At 39.8% G+C, this 20,283-nt stretch overlaps 1 protein-coding gene across 2 annotated transcripts in view; it reads left to right on the top strand.

Moving 5' to 3' along the window:
* The window catches only part of Crb1 (crumbs cell polarity complex component 1), a 181,398-nt gene that overhangs the window by 114,730 nt on the left and 46,385 nt on the right, over nt 1-20,283 (top strand). For both annotated transcript variants that reach the window (XM_087580807.1, NM_001107182.1), the window contains 3 exon segments: nt 10,332-11,288; nt 16,017-16,564; nt 18,710-18,875. In XM_087580807.1, the coding sequence (XP_087436933.1) occupies nt 10,332-11,288; nt 16,017-16,564; nt 18,710-18,875 (1,671 nt within the window).

Raw genomic sequence — 20,283 nt, 5'->3', positions numbered from 1 at the left:
ATCTTAATAAATTCAATATATTCTTCAAAAAGAAATCAATCTTTACACAGAAATTATGACAGAACCAGAGGACCGAAAGAATCATAGATGTGACTGAACCCATCACCTGACCTCTCTTAAGTTTCTACCATTACAGCCATGCTAAATGGCTATACTTTCTAAATTTGCACACAATTTCTTAGTCAGGAAACCTGATGTTTCTCCAGATAGCTGCCAATGCTTGGTTTACTTCAACCCCTAGAAGACTACACCTAGTGATGGTAAATATAGCATCCTAGGAGCACTCCTACTGGATTATGTGTCTTTCAATTCCTTGGATTCAAATAAAACATTTTTATATTAGATCTGGAGTCAGAGATGCTGGTACTCCCTTTATCCTAGACACTGTCCATCCCCTGAACTTCTTGGAATAAGACAACCAGGACCAAGTCATTTCTGGTGAAGAGACAAAAACAAAAGTACCTTATTCCCCAAAAGACTCAGGTGGAAGCTGCTGTCAGAGGTTCATGTCAAGCTGAAAATATCACCAGTCAGGATATTTGGACATTTCTTGTGAGCCTGAATTTTCCTTGTGTGTATACAAGCACTGGTTGGCTGATGATAATAAACACACAATATCTCTGTTTGCAAGAAAAACAGGTACCTGCTCCCTGCAGCTTCTAGAAAATTTCCTCTCATAGGTACAACAATGGAAATGCTTTATCTGCCTTATATCCACCCTGTTCTATTCCATATCTTTATTCTATTATATTCAAATCTGTCCTCACTCATTTTCCTCTCCATATCTGTAGTATACACAATAACATGGGTTCATATGAATAATTATGATTGCATATGTCTCAGTTACTTGTCCCAGTGCTATGAGAAATTTCCCTGACAAGAGAATTTAAGGGATTGTTTGCTTTAGCTCACAGTTCAAGGTACAGTCCTTCGTAATGAGGGGGTCAAGGCAGCGGGTACTTGAGTTGGTTTCATTGACTCTACAGTCAAGAAACAGAAACCATGAACAATGTGCTGAGGTCGCTTTCTCCTTCTTAGACAGTCCGGGATCCCAACCCAGTGAAGAGTGTCTCCCTAGTGAGCATGTTTTCCAACCTCAGTTAACCAAATCAAGGTAATTCCCACAGGTACACACAGAAGCCCATTTCCCAGGGCATTCTCAATTTCATAACTGAAAATTGAGATTAGCCATTACAGCATACATTGGTATTCTGTGCAAACTTCTCATTTTCTTTCTTTGTTAATTTGTTCCCATTCTGTTTATCTGTGTACATAGTTTCAAGTGTGACTATAGCACTAATTGGTGTGTGTGTGTGTGTGTGTGTGTGTGTGTGTGTTGTATCTGTGTGTGTATCTGTGTGTGTGTATGAGTATGTGTGTGTGGAATGTGTGTGTGTTTGTTGTATCTATTTATGTGTGTGTGTATGAGTGTGTGTGTGGAATGTGTGTGTGTGTTTGTTGTATCTATTTGTGTGTGTGTGTGTGTGTGTGTGTGCGTGTGTGTGATTTCATCTTTATAAACCTATGTCTCTTGTCTTAGGTTCCTTGTTATTTTGGGTCTTGTGGGAGGGGGTGTTTGGGTTTTGGTTGTTTGTTTTTATTGCTGTAACAAAAACCCTGAGACTGAGTCAAAGGTGAAAAAGAGAAATTATCTCTTACACTTCTGGAGCTGAGGAGTCAAGAGCAGGACCCTAGCATGTGCCAGGACGTCCTTAGTGTGTCATAGCATGTGGGGGCATCTCATGACGGCACAGAGCAAGCCTCGGAGCTTAGGTTTTTCCTCCTTTACTAATGCCGCCATGGATAAAAAAAGCCTCAGACATCATCTGATGCTAATTACTTCCCGAGACCCCACCTCTGAAAACCGCTAACATGGAATTGATGATTACGTTTTTACCACATGATATTCAAGGAAAGTCAGTGAAATGGTAGCATTTCCCCAGCCAGCTTTAGTCCTTCCCTTAGGTTTGAGGGTGATGTGAGCATCATTTCTTTATTTGTTTGCTTTGGCTTTCTGAGACAGGGTTTCTTTATGTAGCCTCGACTCTCTGGAACTTGGACTGACCTTGACTCGGAGAGATACCTTCCGCTGGAGTGCTGGGATTCGAGCAGTGCTGTCAACTCTACCACACCCTGTTGTTTGGGGGAGGTTGATTTGTGTCAGGGTAAAAAACAAAACAAAACAAAGAAAACACAAAAAACAAACACACAAACAAAAACAACAGGGTTTGAAGGCACTGGAGAGGGGGAGGCAGGAATATCCGAGAGTTGGAAACCAGTCAGGACTACATAGCAAGACCTCAGTCTCCCAAAGAAATGAAACAAAATGAAGGAAAGACCAACACAGCACTTCCTTCATTATGAAGACAAATAAAATTAGGTAATGATTTTCCATAATCAAAGTTTCTCTGAATCGAGGTTCGTATGTAGCTTCCTAGGTTTCCATAATACCACCATTTAATGTTGAGCTCATCCTACCCTCACTAGTGAGACTTACAGAAGGGAGGCACCGCGTGTCCTGCAGGGTTGGATTTAAGAACCTCACAGAGCTGCCTGGTAAGTGGCACAGCTGAGTCTTACGTTAAGCCCCACTGATCCAGCTTGAAGTGGAGGGAGGTGAAGCTGAACCCTCGCATTCACCTCCACAAGGGCAAGCCCACACTTTTGGAAAAAACACAAAGACATCAGAAACGGTTTCTGTCGACCTACTAGACTTTGGATGGCTAACTGTCTTTACTTTGTATGGAAATATGTTTGGACACAGGACACAAGGTTTTTACATTTTTATGGCGATACTCATAGGTAACTTCCTTTCTTCTTGTTACTTAGATAATCGGTATTGTTGCTACAGTGTTAAGGTATTTAACCACTAGTATTTAATGTTCTAACAGCTACTATGGTTATATGAAAAGTACAACTCTGAGGGGGAAAGTGGAGCTATTCATACTTTAAACCCTGATTTTACATTTAATTCCTTCTTGAATTCAAAAGTCAAAGTAATTAAAATAGATTTTTAAAATGTAACTTGTTTTCGTTTTTATAGAAACAATTTTTTCTACAAGGTTATTTCCTTAGCAACATGACTGACAGTGAAAACTAGAAAAAGCCATTTTAGAGTTATATAGGCATTCATATTGTAGCCCACGTTGTCTTTAAATTCAGGAACCTCCTGATTCAACTGTCCAAGTGCTTGAGTGACAGGTGTACACCACCACGCCTGGCTCCCTCTCTGTCCACAGATGTTATGTATTCTCGTTAATATTTGCAGTATGCCAGGTAGTGAACATTTTTGGATTGTGATTATTTTTAAATGTGGCACTATCATAGAGTCATATGCTATGTTAGAAGAATTTTAGAAAAATACATAGTAAGAATTTTAGTTAACTGAATTGATTCAAGACAACAGTGAACGTAGCAATCCGCGTTATTCATCGACACCTGGACCCAAGCGAGGAGATCACAGCCAGCCGCTAGAATCCCCCAGAAATCGTGACTGGCAGGTGGAATCGCTGAGCACCCCCTAATCCTTTTATTTTGATAGACAGCAGACCTTTCCTTTTGCCCAGTCGGTGAGATAACCAGTGAAGAAATTATCTTTTGCTGTGGTTGTTCTTCTTAATTTTTCTATCTTTTATTTTACTTTTATTGTATGCTTGTTTTGCCTTGAATGTATGTTTGCTCACGAATATGTACCTGGTCTTTTTGGAAGTCAGAAGAAGACCAGGAACCACTGGAACAGGAGTTGTAGGCATATATGCTCTGTGTGTGTGTGTGTGTGTGTGTGTGTGTGTGTGTGTGTGTGTGAGAGAGAGAGAGAGAGAGAGAGAGAGAGAGAGAGAGAGAGAAATATTTTGTCAAGTGAAAGATCATATCTGTGTATTCTACGGGGTAATAAAAATAGAGTAACAACTATAAGAAAGAAAAGCTCCGTCATTATTTATATGCCAAACAAGTCCAAATGAAGGCAACTCAAACAGAAGGAAATAAACATCCTATTTCGGGCTTCCAAAGACTTGCTTGTGGAGTTGTAACGGCTCCTGGCGTGCCTTCCTGTCTCTAGTCTCTTTCTCTTCACTCCGTTACGCAACCCCGCGGGACTGATCTTTGGAAGGGACCACATTGGTCTTCCAGTCCACGTCTACCCCATCATTTCCCACTGCCAAAACGTAAATAAGTAAATAAATAACGCAGTAAGAACTTAGTAAGCCCCAGCCCCGCCCCCAGTCTGACTGCAATGGCTTAGCCTTTCTAACTTGATCTTCGGCAATGAATCTTCCAGAGCAGCCAGTTTGCCAACACATCATGACTTCGGAACATCTTCAGATTTTCCATCAGGGTGTTTTGTTTCTCTGCTAATCTGTGCACACAATGATGTTTTCTTCTTATTGTTGTTTGTTTGTTTAACTCTGATTTATACCTGAAATGTAGAGTCAATGCAGCTTCCCTAACACTTTCCGGGACACCCTGACACGAGGCCACGAGGGCTGCAGTTGCTTTTGGCTAGGCAGGTCACTGGGATTTGTCCAGTGCTGCCCCTTTGGCATGCAATGACTCACACTGACACTTTCTTTTGACACAATGGTCCCACCTCCACTAAACTCAAAAGACCTGACTGTCATTTCATGCTGTCCCCAGGACTTTGTGCATGGTCAATACGACATCTGTATTTGTTTACTTGATTTTAATTATTAGTTTTAATAGCTCAAGCTTGTTCACTGTCTCTGAATCAAAGTCTTCACCAGAAATCTTCTACATATGGCCTGGTGGTGCCTGAGTTTGCGCTTTACAGATTATCAGCAACCACTGGAAGCCTTCTGTGTGCCATGCATTTTTAGAAATGTCATACAGTATACATATTTATTTGTCTTCATAATGAAGGAAGTGTGTGTGTGTGTGTGTGTGTGTGCGTGCGTGTGTGTGTGTGTGTGTGTGTGTGTGTGTGTGTGTAGCTGAGGCTGTTCTGATCCTCACTATATAGCCTAAGATCTCCTAAATTCTGAGATTAGAAACATGTACCACCATGTGCAACAGAAATTTGTCTTGGTGAAATAATTGCAGGGTTTTTTTTTTTTGTTGTTGAAATATGGAAAGATCAAATTAAGGAAAATTTCTTCTAATACAAAAGTTAAAAATCTTGTTGCAGTTAAAATTTAATTAGAATGCTCCTTTAGAGTTAATCTATACTTAGAATGTTATATTCATTCCCTTCATCCACAAAGCAGATCAATCCCATCCCATTCTGCTCTTTATATTAATAGAGCATCTAGAATATGTGCCCCAGCACTGTGCAGGCACTGTGGGAGACTGCGTAAATTTATAGTATGTCACCATTCTCACAACTTAAAACATTTTTGAATTACCAGAGCTTCTTTGAAATTGATCCAAGTTGGGTAAAATATAAGTATAATAAAAACCTTCCAATCAAATGTCTAATGAGTGGTGGTGGAAAGACAAAAATGATCATTTCCTAAACTAATAAGCATACCCAGAAAGTACACCTTAGGTTTCAGATAAGATTCAATGTTTTATAAAATACTTGTTACTTTAGGAATACTTTGTTACTATAAATAAGCATACCCAGAAAGTACAATTTAGGTTTTAGATAAGATTTCATGCCTAATTTGCTTATTTTAAGAAGATTATTAATTAATCCATTCAAAAGATTAATTATAAAATGATTCTTTGGTTTTAGGGATTCTTGGGATTTTAAAATATTAGCCACGTATTAAACTAAGGCTTAGACACTACACTGATTGATGAATAAAACATATTCCTTTCCATCAAGGGATTTACAGTCTAATGAGATTCTAGAGTAATATACTGTATCAATCTCACATTTATCTTTTATTATTATTTCAAGGCTTTTCTTTCTGTGTGGCAGCACAAATAACCACATTTTGAAATTTTTCTTACAGTGATAAAGAATTATTTCAATTTTGTCAGTAATGGTAATTCCTTTAGTTATTACTTTTTAGTAAATGGCTAACACCTACTGAGAAATTACACAATAGGCAGATTCACAATCATTTTCAGGGTTTAAATCAGACTGTGGGAAAGCTTTGTCTGTAAATTCCATTTTTATCCCCATTTTGCTGATGAGAAAAGTAAGACTCTGAAAACAGAACAAGCACTATCAAGATGACAACCTTTGTATGACACAGCTGTCATACAAAGAAGGAGAGAAAACTAACACGGAGGACAGTCCTTGAGGAAAGAGCCCATATTCATGTCTAAGATCATTGTCAAAGAGGACGTTTTCTGTTTTTGTTTTTATAATGTTAATATTATAATATATATATTAAAATTAAAATTTTAGGTATAGGCCTAAATGAGAAGCTAGTGTCCACATACTAGTAAGCACAATAACTAGCAGCATGTGATTATTAGGTAGAACAGTTTCAGACTGGATGTAAAACATGATTTAGGCTCAGATTATAGGAATATTTTAGAACGTAGACTTTGGAATTTCTAAACACCAATCTTCTTCTGCGAAAAAAGTTAAGAATGTGTGCCTTGCAGACTTCAGATTATTGGGAAGAGAGATGTAAAACGGATGAAGGTACTGGGGGAAAAATCATAACACGTTTTGCATGTGTCAATTCGTATTTGCTTATTTGCATTCATAGTCACTCCTAACAGCTGTCTATCATAGTTTGACGTCTGCAACTGAAAAAAATACTTACCAAAGGAAATGGGGGGGAATAACTTTATTTTAACTTATAGATTATTGTCCATCACTGAGGGAATCCAGGGCAGAAGCTCAAGGCAGGAACCTGGAGGTGGTAACTAAAACACAGTCCAGGACAGACAGCTGCCTGCTGGCTTGCTTAACCTCCTTCCTTATACCACTCAGGACCACCTATTTAGGGGTGGTACTGCCCATGGTGAGCTGGGCCCTCCCACATCAATTGTTAATCAAGAAAATGACCCCATAGACTTGCCTAAAGGGGTTCTGATGGAGGGCAATTCCTCAAGTGAAATTCCTTCTTCACATCCTCACCAGCATCTGCTGTAAACCTGAGCTTTTGATTTTAGCCATTCTGACTGGTTTGAGCTGGAGTTTCAGGGTTGCTTTGATTTGAATTTCCCTGATGACTAAGGATGTTGAACATTTCTTTAGTGTTACTAAGCCATTTAGTATTCTTCAGTTGAGAAGTCTTTGCTTAGGTCTGTACCCCATTTTAAAAAGTAGGATTATTTGATTCTCTGGAGTTCTTTATATATATTAGATATTACCTTCTATCAGATGTAGGATTGGTAAAGATACTTTCCCATTCTGTTGGTTGCCATTTTGTCCTATTGACAATGTCCTTAGCCTTACAGAAGCTTTGCAGTTTTATGCGGTCCCATTTGTTAATTCTTGATCTTAGAGCATAAGCCAATGGTGCTGTGTTCAGGAAATTTTTCCTATGTTTGAGGCTCTTCCCCACTTTCTCTTCTATTAGTTCTAGTGTATCTGGTTTGATGTGGAGGTCTTTGATTCACTTGGACTTGAGCTTTGTACAAAGAGATAAGAATGGACAGAGCTACATTCTTCTACATGCTGACCTCCAGTTGAACCAGCACCATTTGTTGAAAATGTTGTCTTTTTTCCACTGAATGGTTTTAACTCCTTTGTCAAAGGTCAAGTGACCATAGGTGTGTGGGTTCATTTCTGGGTCTTCAATTTTATTCCTTTGATCAGCCTTTCTGTCTCTGTACCAATACCATACAGTTTTTTTTTTTATCACAATTGCTCTATAATACAGCTTGAGGTCAGGAATGGTGATTCCCCTAGAAGTTCTTTTATTGTTGAAAATAGTTTTTGCTATCATGGGCTTTTTTTGCTTTTCCAAATAAATTTGCAAATTACTCTTTCTAATTCTATAAAGATCTGAATTGGAATTTTGATAGAGATTGCATTGAATCTGTAGGTTGCTTTCAACAAGATGGGCATTTTCACTATATTAATTCTGCCAATCCATGAGCATAGGGGATCTTTCCATCTTTTGAGATCTTCGATTTCCGTCTTCAGAAACTTGAAGTTCTTGTCATACAGAACTTTCACTTGCTTAGTTAAAGTCACATCGAGGTATTCTATATTATTTGTGACTATTGTGAAGAATGTCATTTCCCTAATTTCTTTCTCAGCCTGTTTATCCTTTGAGTATAGGAAGGATACTGATTTGAGTTAATTTTACATCCAGTCACTTTGCTGAAGTTGTTTATCAGGTTTAGGAGTTCTCTGGTGGAATTTTTGAGGTCACTTAAGTATACTATCATATCATCTGCAAATAGTGATATTTTGACTTCTTCCTTTCCAATTTGTATCCCTTTGACCTCCTTTTGTTGTCTGATTGCTCTGACTAGGACTTCAAGAACTATATTGAATAAGTTGGGAGTTAGTGGTCAACCTTGTCTAGTCCTTGATTTTAGTGGGATTGCTTCAGGTTTCTCTCCATTTAGTTTGATGTTGGCTACTGGTTTGCTGTATATTGTTGGTGAGATTGCAAGCTGGTACAATCGCTCGGTAAATCAGTCTGGTGGTTCCTCAGAAAATTGGACATAGAGCTACCTGAGGACCTAGCTATACCACTCCTGGGCATATACCAAAAAGATGCTCCAACATATAACAAGGACACATGCTTCACTTCATAGCAGCCTCATTTATAATATCCAGAAGCTACATTTACATAATGGAGTACTACTCAGAGATTAAAAACAATGATCTCATGAAATTCTTAGGCAAATGGATGGAACTAGAAAATATCATCCTGAGTGAGACAATCCATTCACAAAAGAACACACATGGTATGCACTCACTGATAAGTAGATAGTAGCCCAAAACTCAGAATACCCAAGATACAATCCACAGGTCACATGAAGCTCAAAAAAAAAGAAGACCAAAATGTGGATGCTTCAGTCCTTCTTAGGACAGAGAACAAAATACTCATGGGAGAAAATTCATGGACTAAGAGTGGAGCAGAGAGTGAAGGAAAGATCATCCAGAGACTGCCCCACCTGAGGATCCATCCCATATGCAGCTACCTAACCCAGTCACTATTGCTGATGTCAAGAAGTGCTTGCTGACAGGAGCCTGATATGGATGTCTCCTGAGAGGTTCTGCCAGAGACTTACTGATACAGATGAGGATGCTTGCAGCTAACCATCGGACTGAGCACAGGGACCCCAATGGAGGAGTTAGGGAAAGGACTGAAGGAGCTGAAGGAGTTTGCAATCCCATAGGAAGAACAACAATATCAACCAACCAAATCCCCCAGAGCTCCCAGGGACTAAACCACCAACCAGTGAGTACACGTGGAGGGACCCATGGCTCCAGCTGCATATGTAACAAAGGATGGAATTGTCTGGCATCAATAGGAGGAGAAGAGCTTGGTCCTGTGAAGGCTCTTTTCCCCAGTGAAGGGGAAGGCCAGGGTGGTGAGGTGAGAGTGGGTAGGTGGGAATGGGAGCTTCTTCATAAAAGCAGGGGGAAGCAGAATGGGAGAGGGGGGGAAGAAGATAACATTTGAAATGTAAACACATAAAATATCCAACAAAAATTATCAAGAAGATAAAAAAATTCCTTCTTCCCAGGTGGCCCTTCTTGAGCCGAGTTGACAAAAACAACCAATGGGCAATGTCATGCTCTTGTCTGTGTGACCAAAATAGTTCTAACCGTTGTTTTATGCACAGCATTCTGTGTTTCTCGAAAGCAGGAACCAGACTTTATCTGAGTGAAGAAAGATTTCAGGAACTTTGTAAAATAATGTCTTGTTTGCTGTAAGAAGTTGGGATGAAGATGAGCTCTTCTGTCTAGGAACTTTCTGTGGTGAGAGATGTCCGGGTTTATGTATCAGGCAAACTTTGATTCTAGAGGTTGCAGGATGGTGTAAGCAAGAGAGAAAGCAATCATTCTCTCCAAATAGAAGAGAGGAAAATAAAAGGGTAAATAAGGAACTGAGAAAAGATTCCGCAAGTCAATCATTTTACAATCTAGGATCACTGCCAAAAGCAGAGTCCCTTCCACCCTTTTTGTTTTGTTTTCCTATCAGTGCCATATGTAGACTTGACAATGGTAACTTGAGATGATCGCTATAACTGACGAATGGTCTATTTCTACAAGAATCCTAAGTCTGTCGCAACTGCTCTTTTCACAGCACGTGCAGAATGGTAGAACTGATGTTAATTTTCTTCCAGAACTGCAATTTGCTTCATCACAGTTCTAAGCCTGAACTTGATCTGAACTTCTTTACTATATATAAAATGTATATGAAACTTCTATTAATGATTTGATCATATATGTCTATGTGAGTGTGCATACATTTAACCTAATGTTTATTATTTTACAGGGAGGCACTGTGAAGAAGACATTGATGAATGTTTACCAAACCCCTGCCTAAATGGTGGTACTTGTCAGAACTTGCCTGGGAATTATACCTGTCACTGCCCCTTTGATGATACTTCTAGGACATTTTATGGAGGAGAAGACTGCTCTGAAATTCTCCTGGGTTGCACTCATCACCAGTGTCTGAACAATGGAAAATGTATCCCTCACTTCCAAAACGGCCAGCACGAATTCACCTGCCAGTGTCCTTCTGGCTACGCTGGTCCACTGTGTGAAACTGTCACCACACTTTCTTTTGAGAGCAATGGCTTCCTGTGGGTCACCAGTGGCTCCCATACAAGCATGGGGTCAGAATGTAACATATCCTTGAAGTTTCAGACTGTTCAGCCAAATGCACTTCTCCTTGTACGAGGCAACAAGGATATGTCTGTGAAGCTGGAGTTGCTGGACGGCTGTGTTCACTTATCAATCGAAGTCTGGAATCAGTCAAAGGTGCTCTTGTATATTTCCCATAACACCAGTGATGGAGAATGGCATTTGGTGGAAGTAACATTCGCAGAAACTATAACCCTTGCCCTGAATGGCAGCTCCTGCAAGGAGAAATGCACCACTAAGTCTTCTGTTTCCATTGAGAATCATCAATCAATATGTGCTTTGCAGAACTCTTTTTTGGGTGGCTTACCAATGGGGACAGCTAGCGACAGCATGTCTGTTCTTAACATCTATAATGTGCCGTCCACACCTTCCTTTGTAGGTTGTCTCCAAGATATTAGATTTGATTTGAATCACATTACTCTGGAGAGCATTTCATCTGGCTTGTCATCAAATGTCAAAGCAGGCTGCCTGAGAAAGGACTGGTGTGAAAGTCAACCCTGTCAAAACAGAGGACGCTGCATCAACTTGTGGCAGGGTTATCGGTGTGAATGTGACAGGCCCTATGCAGGCTCCAACTGCCTGAAAGGTGAGAGGAGTGGGGTGCCTGGGAGTACTATGCCTCCGGGCAGAGCCATCTCAAATCACCCAGGCTGCCACCCCCTGTTAGGAAACATAGGGACCCCTCAGGACTTTCGCTGATGTTTGCTCACTAAGGAGATAAAAGGACACAGCCATGATATGTATTAATTATGAGTGGGTTTCATAGGATAGCTAAGCTTTATTTGGGCTGAAAAGTAAAATTAATAATAATAACAATAAGCAAATAACTCCAATCAAAGTGGCGTTTCATCTAGCTAGTAAAATGCTCTTAGCACTTTGCCATTGGTTATCAGAAATGTATGGAAAACTTTATTTGTAGAAGATGTAATTTTTTAGAGAAAGGGGAGTTTGAGATGGAGAACTAGTTAGTGCCTCATATTAATACTACATCTTGTGCTTGCTGGAGTCTCGGTGAATATACACTTTCCTGATCTCTCCATATAGCTCGCACTTCCTTAAGAATCATGCTTAAGATTAGAAGGTTGACAAGCTATCAGTTCTAGTAAAAAAATGTCTCTTTGAAGGTCTTGTTTTATAAAGAGGATAGATGTCTTCCGCAGGAAAATGAAACGTATTATCAGAAGGACTTGGTAGTTGTCACGCACGGATCAATATGATTCCTCTAGCGAATGGGTTTGAAGTGTATTTCAAATCCTTTACTTCTGACATCCCTCTGAAGGCTGCTATTGATGGCGATCAATACGTACCTGCTCACTTTTATTATTATTATTATTATCATGTATTGAGAGGGCTAAGAGGGAAGGAACCCTAACAGATGGCTTTGAAGTTCAGCTGCAATTTACTCCAGCGTTTGAGAATGAGTCCAAGGAGGACAGCATCTGGTAAATAGTCTACTCTGCTTTGTATGAAATAAAATTAAAACCAGCCGTAGCCTATACCCTACTCCATGTTCAATGGCTAAGAATTATTAGAAACTATTCGCAGGTTTCCCCCTGACCACAGTATTCATTACCATCGTGGACCTGTTTGACATTGAGGCATGGCGTCTGCTGTGCCATCCAATATTTTAAGTGGCAAGGCAAGTTGTTCTGTGATTATTGTTAAAGGTGAAATTATACCGAGGCAGTGGTTCACGTTTTGAAGAGAAATCTAATTGACCCAAAGCAATATTTTTACTACATACACAAAATAACAAACAGATGCGGACTCATTTTGACTGGCTTCCAGATGCGGTGACCCTTGAGGCTAGCACTGACCTGGGGATGCTGACTGTCTTAGGAAATAGATTCGAGAGATGCCAAGCCAGCAGGTTCTGGTTTTCTTTAGATTTTCCCCCCAACTTGGAATATAATGAACTTTTAAAACAAAATTCCTGATTTGGTTACACTTTCCATGTCTCCCCAGATATTGTGATTACACCCCTATCCTCACACCGAGTGTGATTACATCCCCCAAACTTACACAAATCATGATTAAATCTTCTGTTTTCACAGGTTGAAACTGTTTAACCCGACATTTTGCATCAAATGATTATAGGGGAAGGAATTTCTTAAAACTGTTCGTTTCTGAAAATTTAGGGGTGAAATTTTAAAGGAAAGTTATATTTTTCATATCACCCTAGAATCATAAAGTTAAAATATTCTCCATTGCTGAGATCCATATAGAAATGTTTTCTTTATTTTATTCCTCACACACACACACACACACACACACACACACACACACACACACAGAGAGACATACACACACACACAGACACATACACACACACACACAGTCACACACACAGACACACACAGACACACACACACAAACACACACACATTAAGACCACAAATGGACTTTATATACATACAGAGCCATTCTATATGTATATTCAAGATGAGGCACACTAAAAATCAAGAGGGAAAGCCATAAAAATAATAATTTTTAAAGATACATTTTATTATTTTACTTCATGTGTATGTTTGTGGGTCCGAGTGTATGTTTCTGTGAGGGCAGATCCCCTGAAACAAGAGTTAAAGACAGTTTTGAACTATCTGATTTGGGTACTGGAATCAAATCTTGGTCCTCTACAAGGGCAGCTCGTACCCTAGCCATTGAGCCACCTCTCTGGTTCTCGAACAATGATTTTGGAACAATGTTTGTCATTGGTAAACACAACAGAAAAAGAAGACAGGTTGAGTAGAGGGTGGGATTATCTGAATGACACAAAAAGACAAAAAGTGTAGACATTGCCAATATCGTGAAGCTGATCTTCTCCAAAGTCATTTGTGCCCCCATAAGATTTCCACAGCACCCTGAACTGCCTGCAGTAATAACATTAGATGTCTTGCATCATGTCAGACAGATCTTCTGAGACACTGTTCTAAGGCAGTGGTCCTCAACCTTTCTAACGATATGACCCTTTAATATTGCTCCTCAAGTTGTGGTGACCCCCAACCCTAAAATTATTTTGTTGCTACAACTGTTATTTTTGCTACTTTTATGAATCATAATGTAGATATCTGTGTTTTTCAATGGTCTTAGGTGACCCCTGTGAAAGGGTTATTCATCCCAAAGGGTTATGGCCCAAGGGTTCTAAAGGAATATGTAACATATCTCTCTCTTTATTTGGAGAGAATCTAATTTTAAGAAGCAACTTATATATGTTTGTCTTCCTCTCTACACCTAGACTTTTAGAATGTTATTATATCAGAATCAGCGCTTGTTCAGTTTGACAGAGCCTCGTTCAGTAGCTGGATTTCTTAGGTAACCCTCTGCTTTTTAACCCGCTTCAGGAACAGACAATGCACTCTCCCATCTGACCCCAAATTTTGAAATGGTTATTTCTGGGTGATGATTTAGCCCGACTTCCATTTTCCCAAACAGTTATCACTGGGGATGTTCTCACTTAGGGCTTTACATCCCTTCTTGAGAATCATTAAATATTTGAAGAAAAATATCCCATGCCCAGCAACCACTCCCACCAGCCTACACACATTACTTTCCTCTAGTGTCTCTACACGACATGTCCTTGTGGGACTTCACTAGCTGCTTGCTCCTTTGTCGTGCATTTGCCTCTTATCTGGATAATATCTGGATAATATCTAATATCTAGATAATAGCTATTATCTAAGTGTGGAACCACTGACATGGAACCACACTTTCTCCTTTCTATATAACATACTCCCATTTATCCTGTAAGCACTACACTTAATTCTGTGACAGTTTACACATTGCCTTTTGTCGCTCACTGTCACTTGAGAGGCTAGAGAGTCCTCTTCTGTCATAAACTGATGACTCACATTTAATATCAGTGACTCCCGGTTGCTTTCACTAAACTTCGTCTTATGGTCCATCGCTCACTAAAATCTGTCAAATTAAATGTTGTCATCCACACATCTCTAGAACATATCCATTATCCGTATTAAGCACCAAATCTCCCATGCTCATAGCCGGGTCCTTCCTATGTGGCTACAGCGTTTCTAAAATCAAGTAACACATCACACACTCTACCTGCTTGTGATTTCTGAAGAATAGGATTACTGGAGAGTCAAGTTTCTAAGGAAAAAAAGAAACCCATCCCTGCATCCTGTCTTTTATTCTGATCCACAAAGTGATGCCGCAGGCGTCCTAGGATGACCAGCAGGGACCTGGCCCCCTGAGCTTGAGGGATTTCTGTGCCTACCCTCAAAACTCAAGGGCTTCAAGAGCCCAATTTTCTTATTAAGCATTTTATCCTACACAAAAGTGCCGCAGCGTGTGCAGAGATGTTAACCCGTTCAAAGAGGCTGTTTTATCTGACAGAACCTTTGAAAGCTACCTGGAGTTGCCTGGAGCAGGTAGTGTCCAAATGCAGATTCACAATGCAACGTTCCTAGAGGAATCAAGTCAGAGTTCTGAAAACGTAGCCTTTTATGCGGAAGGTCTTCAAACACAGATGGTTGTCTAAGCAAGACTCGCTGTGGTTCAGCTAAACTAAAATATGTCTTGCTTTCGCACGAACTTCAATTGGAGATATTACCTAACCATGATAGGGTATGATCTCCCCACCACCACCACCCCCGAATACAACTGAGATGTGAAAGCCGAAAGCAGCAATATCTTTCTGACCGTGTTGTAGTCAAGCTCAGCAATCGTTTCTGCATTGCAGATTCAATAGTCAGCGCTCGGCCCTTCCTGTACTTGACCTCAGTCCGTTAACAATTGCACACTGCACCCTCCTAGAACCTCTTTCCCCAAGAGGTTCTTACTACATGGGGTAACTTCCCCAAATTGAACTGGATATTCTTGCTATCGATCTCTGTCTTCCTACAAAGCAGTTTAACTCCATGACACGTCTGCTTTGGCAGGCCTTCCCACAGCAGAGCTAAACGGGGCAGAGAGCCCCAAGGATGCCTGGAGCGCTCGCGGCCACACCCTTCTTTCACCAAGATGAAACTTATAGGTATATGAGATTTCGTTGTCTGGAATTTAGAGAGGAGACAGGGATATTTAGTCGATCATTTCAGAAGCTTTGGGTTTTGGGTTTTTTTTTTTTTCTCTCTCTTTTGTAACTGACAGAAAGTTATTATGACACAAAGTATAGTGATTTTTATGATAATCTCAGAAGCTTAGAAAAATGAGGACACTTTACTCTTCTACTGAGTAAGACTGTCTGGGACTTGAGAAAGTGTCTGATTGTGTATATGCCTGTGAAGTTCCATCTCCCGTTTCTTCTTACGTTTAAATGTCGAAACTTTCTTTCTCCTTCCCTCTTTGGACATTGCAGAGTATGTAGCGGGAAGATTTGGCCAGGATGACTCCACCGGATATGCTGCCTTTAAAGTTAATGATAATTTTGGACAGAACTTCAATCTCTCCATGTTTGTCCGAACACGTCAACCCCTGGGCTTCCTTCTGACGTTAGGAAACAGTACTTACCAGTATGTCTGTGTCTGGCTAGAGCATGGCAGTCTAGCACTGAAGACTCCAGGCTCTCCCAAGTTAGTAGCAAATTTTTTTCTCAGTGATGGAAATGCCCACTTAATATCTTTGAGAATCAAACCAAATGAAATTGAACTGTATCAGTCTTCACAAAACCTAGGCTTCATGTCTGTTCCTGCATGGACAATTCAAAGAGGAGATGTCATCTTCATTGGTGGTCTACCTGACAGAGAGAAGACTGAAGCTTATGGTGGCTTCCTCAAAGGCTGTATTCAAGATGTAAGATTAAACAGCCAGAATCTGGAATTCTTTCCCAATTCAACAAACAGTGCACAGCATGATCCAGTTCTTGTCAATGTGACTCAAGGCTGCCCTGGAGACAACGTCTGTAAGGTAGGGTCATTCATGTCAACTGCACATGTGGTGCATGCGCAGGTTGTGTTTATTAAATGATCCATTATAATCACTCTGCTTTTCTCTAGGTTTATTGTTGTTATTGGGTTTTTTCTTGCTCTTTTATATTTTGTTTTTGTTGTTTGTTTGTTTTTGAGATAGGCAACTATGTACCCCAGAATGGATTTGAATTCACCGTCTTCCTTTGTCAACTTCTCAAGTGTGGGTGGGGATTACAAGAATATGCTACCACACCCGTCTAAACATTTTCTATGTGAACAAAATGCTGATGTCCCACCAGCCATGGGATGTTTTTCATCCACATGTCTCAAGAAAGCCTGATAGAGTCACAAAGAACCATGAAAAAGTGACATTAGTTTTTTTTTTGTTTTTTGTTTTTTTTGTTTTTTGTTTTTTCATCTTTATTAACCAGTATTTCTTATTTAAATTTCAATTGTTATTCCCTTTCCGGGTTTCCAGGCCAATATCCCCCTAACCCCCCCCCCTTCCCTTCTATATGAGCTTCCCCTACCCATCCTTCCCCCATTACCACCCTCCCCGGAACAATCACGTTCACTGGGGGTTCAGTCTTGGCAGGACCAAGGGCTTCCCCTTCCATTGGTGCCCTTACCAGGGTATTCATTGCTACCTATGAGGTTGGAGCCCAGGGTCAGTCCATGTATAGTTTTTGGGTAGTGGCTTAGCCCCGGAAGCTCTGGTTGGTTGACATTGTTGTTCATATGGGGTCCCAAGCTCTTCCAGTTCTTTCTCTGATTCCTTCAACGGGGGTCCTGTTCTTAGTTCAGTGGTTTGCTGCTGGCATTCGCCTATGTATTTGCTGTATTCTGGCTGTGTCTCTCAGGAGAAAGTGACATTAGTTTTTAATGACATCATAAATATGTAACAGTCAACATAACTTAAGTCACATGCTTCTCTTGTTCCCAAAACAATCGATTTCCCTAAGAATAATAGTATTTTAATCTACACGTTCTTAATGGTGTTCTATAGGTTTAGCACAACTACTTCCTTTTCAAAGACCCCACTAAATTTAGTGTCAATGCCCAGCTACTTTTGTTCAGTAAACAACAAAATTTCAGTTTTCTTTTAGTAGTTAGATATGAAAATCTTTGTCTTATGATTACTCAGAGTCAATATTTTGTTTCAAACACTTTTCATGTCTTCTAAATAGTTTTAAACATGTGAGATGATTATCTCTATGAGCTTTTGAAAGAAAGAAGGAACATCACTGGCATGACTTGAACATCTATGAGCCCCAATGATTCCTGTATATGAGACTCAATTCTAAATATATGTGAATGAACCCCTTTAATATTCTTATAGGAATGCTTTTACTTTAATTGAAATGATTTTAGACTACTATATAAAAGGAACATTTTTAGCATTTATATATTTACCGATGGAAAACTAAAGTTTATAAATTTATGTGATGGAGCTCAGTGGAAGAGTGTAGGCTTAGCAAACTTGAGGCCTATGTTCTACCCTCAGAAGTGGAAAGAAGGAAAGGAGATGGGACATAACTAGGAAAACCCGTGTTAATAATAGACCCTGGATAAATGCAGTTCAGGATCTAAACAAAGAGTTTAAAAATATTTGTGTTTTGACCACTCTCTGAGTGAACTTGAAAATTAAAACAGTACTGTGTCCTTGAGAATTGGAGGCAGGGGAAATTGGGGCTTAGAGTATGGAGTACCAGCCTACAATATTTCCCCTTCTTGTGGGATCTTAGGCAACTAGAAGTACCCAGAAGTAAGAATTGTCACACTCAGTTATAACAGATGTGTGCAAAGTGCCTGGTAACTTGTAAATTGTGGTGAATATCCTTCTATTTCAATAATCCCTCTCATGTCATAAGTCAGTTTTACATTTTCTCTTCTTTTATTGTGTTCTTCCTTTCCTTTTTATCTCCCCCACACCTCTGTCTATTGCTCATCTCTCTGCTCTTTTAGCGAGCCATTGGAAATGGTAGTGGTCAGCTTTATTCTATATTATTAACAATGTACAGAATGGCTAAAATGCAAAGAGGTAGGAGAATTGGCATTTTAAAGTAACAGATGATCTCACCTTTAACATTGCCATATTTCATTGTCCTTGCTTTTTATCCCTTTGATTTTCTTTCTTTCTCAGTCCAACCCCTGCCATAATGGAGGTGTCTGCCACTCCCTGTGGGATGACTTCTCCTGCTCCTGCCCTACAAACACTTCGGGGAGAGCCTGCGACGAAGTTCAGTGGTGTCAGCTCAGCCCATGTCCTCCCATTGCAGAATGCCAGCTGGTCCCTCAAGGGTTTGAATGTAGGTAGCTTTCAAAGCTGTTGTCCATCAGTTTCATTGGTACATTTCAATTGTCCCAACAAGAAACAGTTAAAAAAAAATTCAGGCGTAAGAAGTTTAATAGGCCTGGTGTGACCAAGATCATGACCAGAGTGACCTCTGGGATGTATACTGGCCCGAGTTTCGGAGTGAGAAAATGGGCCATTGCAACAATAAACCTAGCTCTTTATTTCAAGCTAATTTGTGAAGAACAAGACAAATGAGACCTGCCTTTGCTGCCTCAGTACGGAGAACAGGCAGTCAACGTGCACCCATCTGGCTCACTGCCATTGATTCTTGACTTATTATGTTCATGGCCAGCATAATCTAAAGCTTTTTCACATCTCAAACAGAGAGACCAACGCCCACTTTGCATGTGTCTTTGTGTATTCCTCTATGGGTATCATGGTGTGTAAGAGGCTTACTGTGTGTGTAACTGTTCCCCTCCTTAAGAACTCTTTTCCAGTTTCAAATATTCCCAGTTTCAGTCATGATTTTGAGCTAAACATTAGGGTTTATGTGTTGTCTTCTCCCTTAAATCAATTAATGCACAGTCCAAACATAGCCAACACTCTATGTCTGAATTACATTAAAATCTCCTCTCGTTATTCAGTAAAGTATCCATCTAAAGATGTGCTCTAAAGTCCTCTACCCTCCAATGTCAACAGAGAGTGTTTGGAGGAAACAGAACCTAGTAAAACAACACAGTCTTGAGGACACAGCTCAGTTTACCTTGAGTTTACTTGAGCTCCCTGTCATAGAAAGATTTAAAACAAGATTTAAAATTTTACAACTTTCTCTAGGTATAAGCATATTTATTGAAGCAAAGCTCCCTAAAGGAAAGGCAATATATAGAAGTGCATCGAGCTCTTTACCCAGATCACAGTATGTGGTTTCACTATCTTGCTAAATAAATGTATGTACCATGATAGACAATAAAGAGCTAATGAGATTGGTCATTTTAGCATTTGTTTAAAAATCCATAGTAAGGTGTTTGTTCATGTTCCTTCCCTCCAGAATTCCTTGCCCAAATGTGGTAAGAAAAACAGCCAAGTAACAAGGAAATCAGATGAGACCTTTTCATCTAGTCAAACACTATATTTAAATTATAACACTTGCATTATTCCTCCTGGTGTGGCTATTAATATTCTTTCACCTTCTAAAGCAACAAGTAAAGTTATTTGCTAGATTATCCACTCAGTGATGTTTAATGAACTCTTACTACAGACCAGGCAGTGTTCTCACCAAAGAGACTGAGTGACCATTTCTACATAATAGATGTCTGGTCCCTTCTTGCTCACGCACTAGAGCAGAAAGAGTCAAGAAACAAGTACAAACCCAGTTTCAACTGGCAACAGGAGCTATGAAATTAATCAGTAATAGAAGAATG

The sequence above is a fragment of the Rattus norvegicus genome, chromosome 13 (assembly GCF_021556685.1).
Source record: "Rattus norvegicus strain SHRSP/BbbUtx chromosome 13, alternate assembly SHRSP_T2T, whole genome shotgun sequence".
Lineage (NCBI taxonomy): Eukaryota > Metazoa > Chordata > Mammalia > Rodentia > Muridae > Rattus > Rattus norvegicus.
Note: the sequence above shows the minus strand (reverse complement) of the source record. Positions and strands in the feature narration are given on the sequence as shown.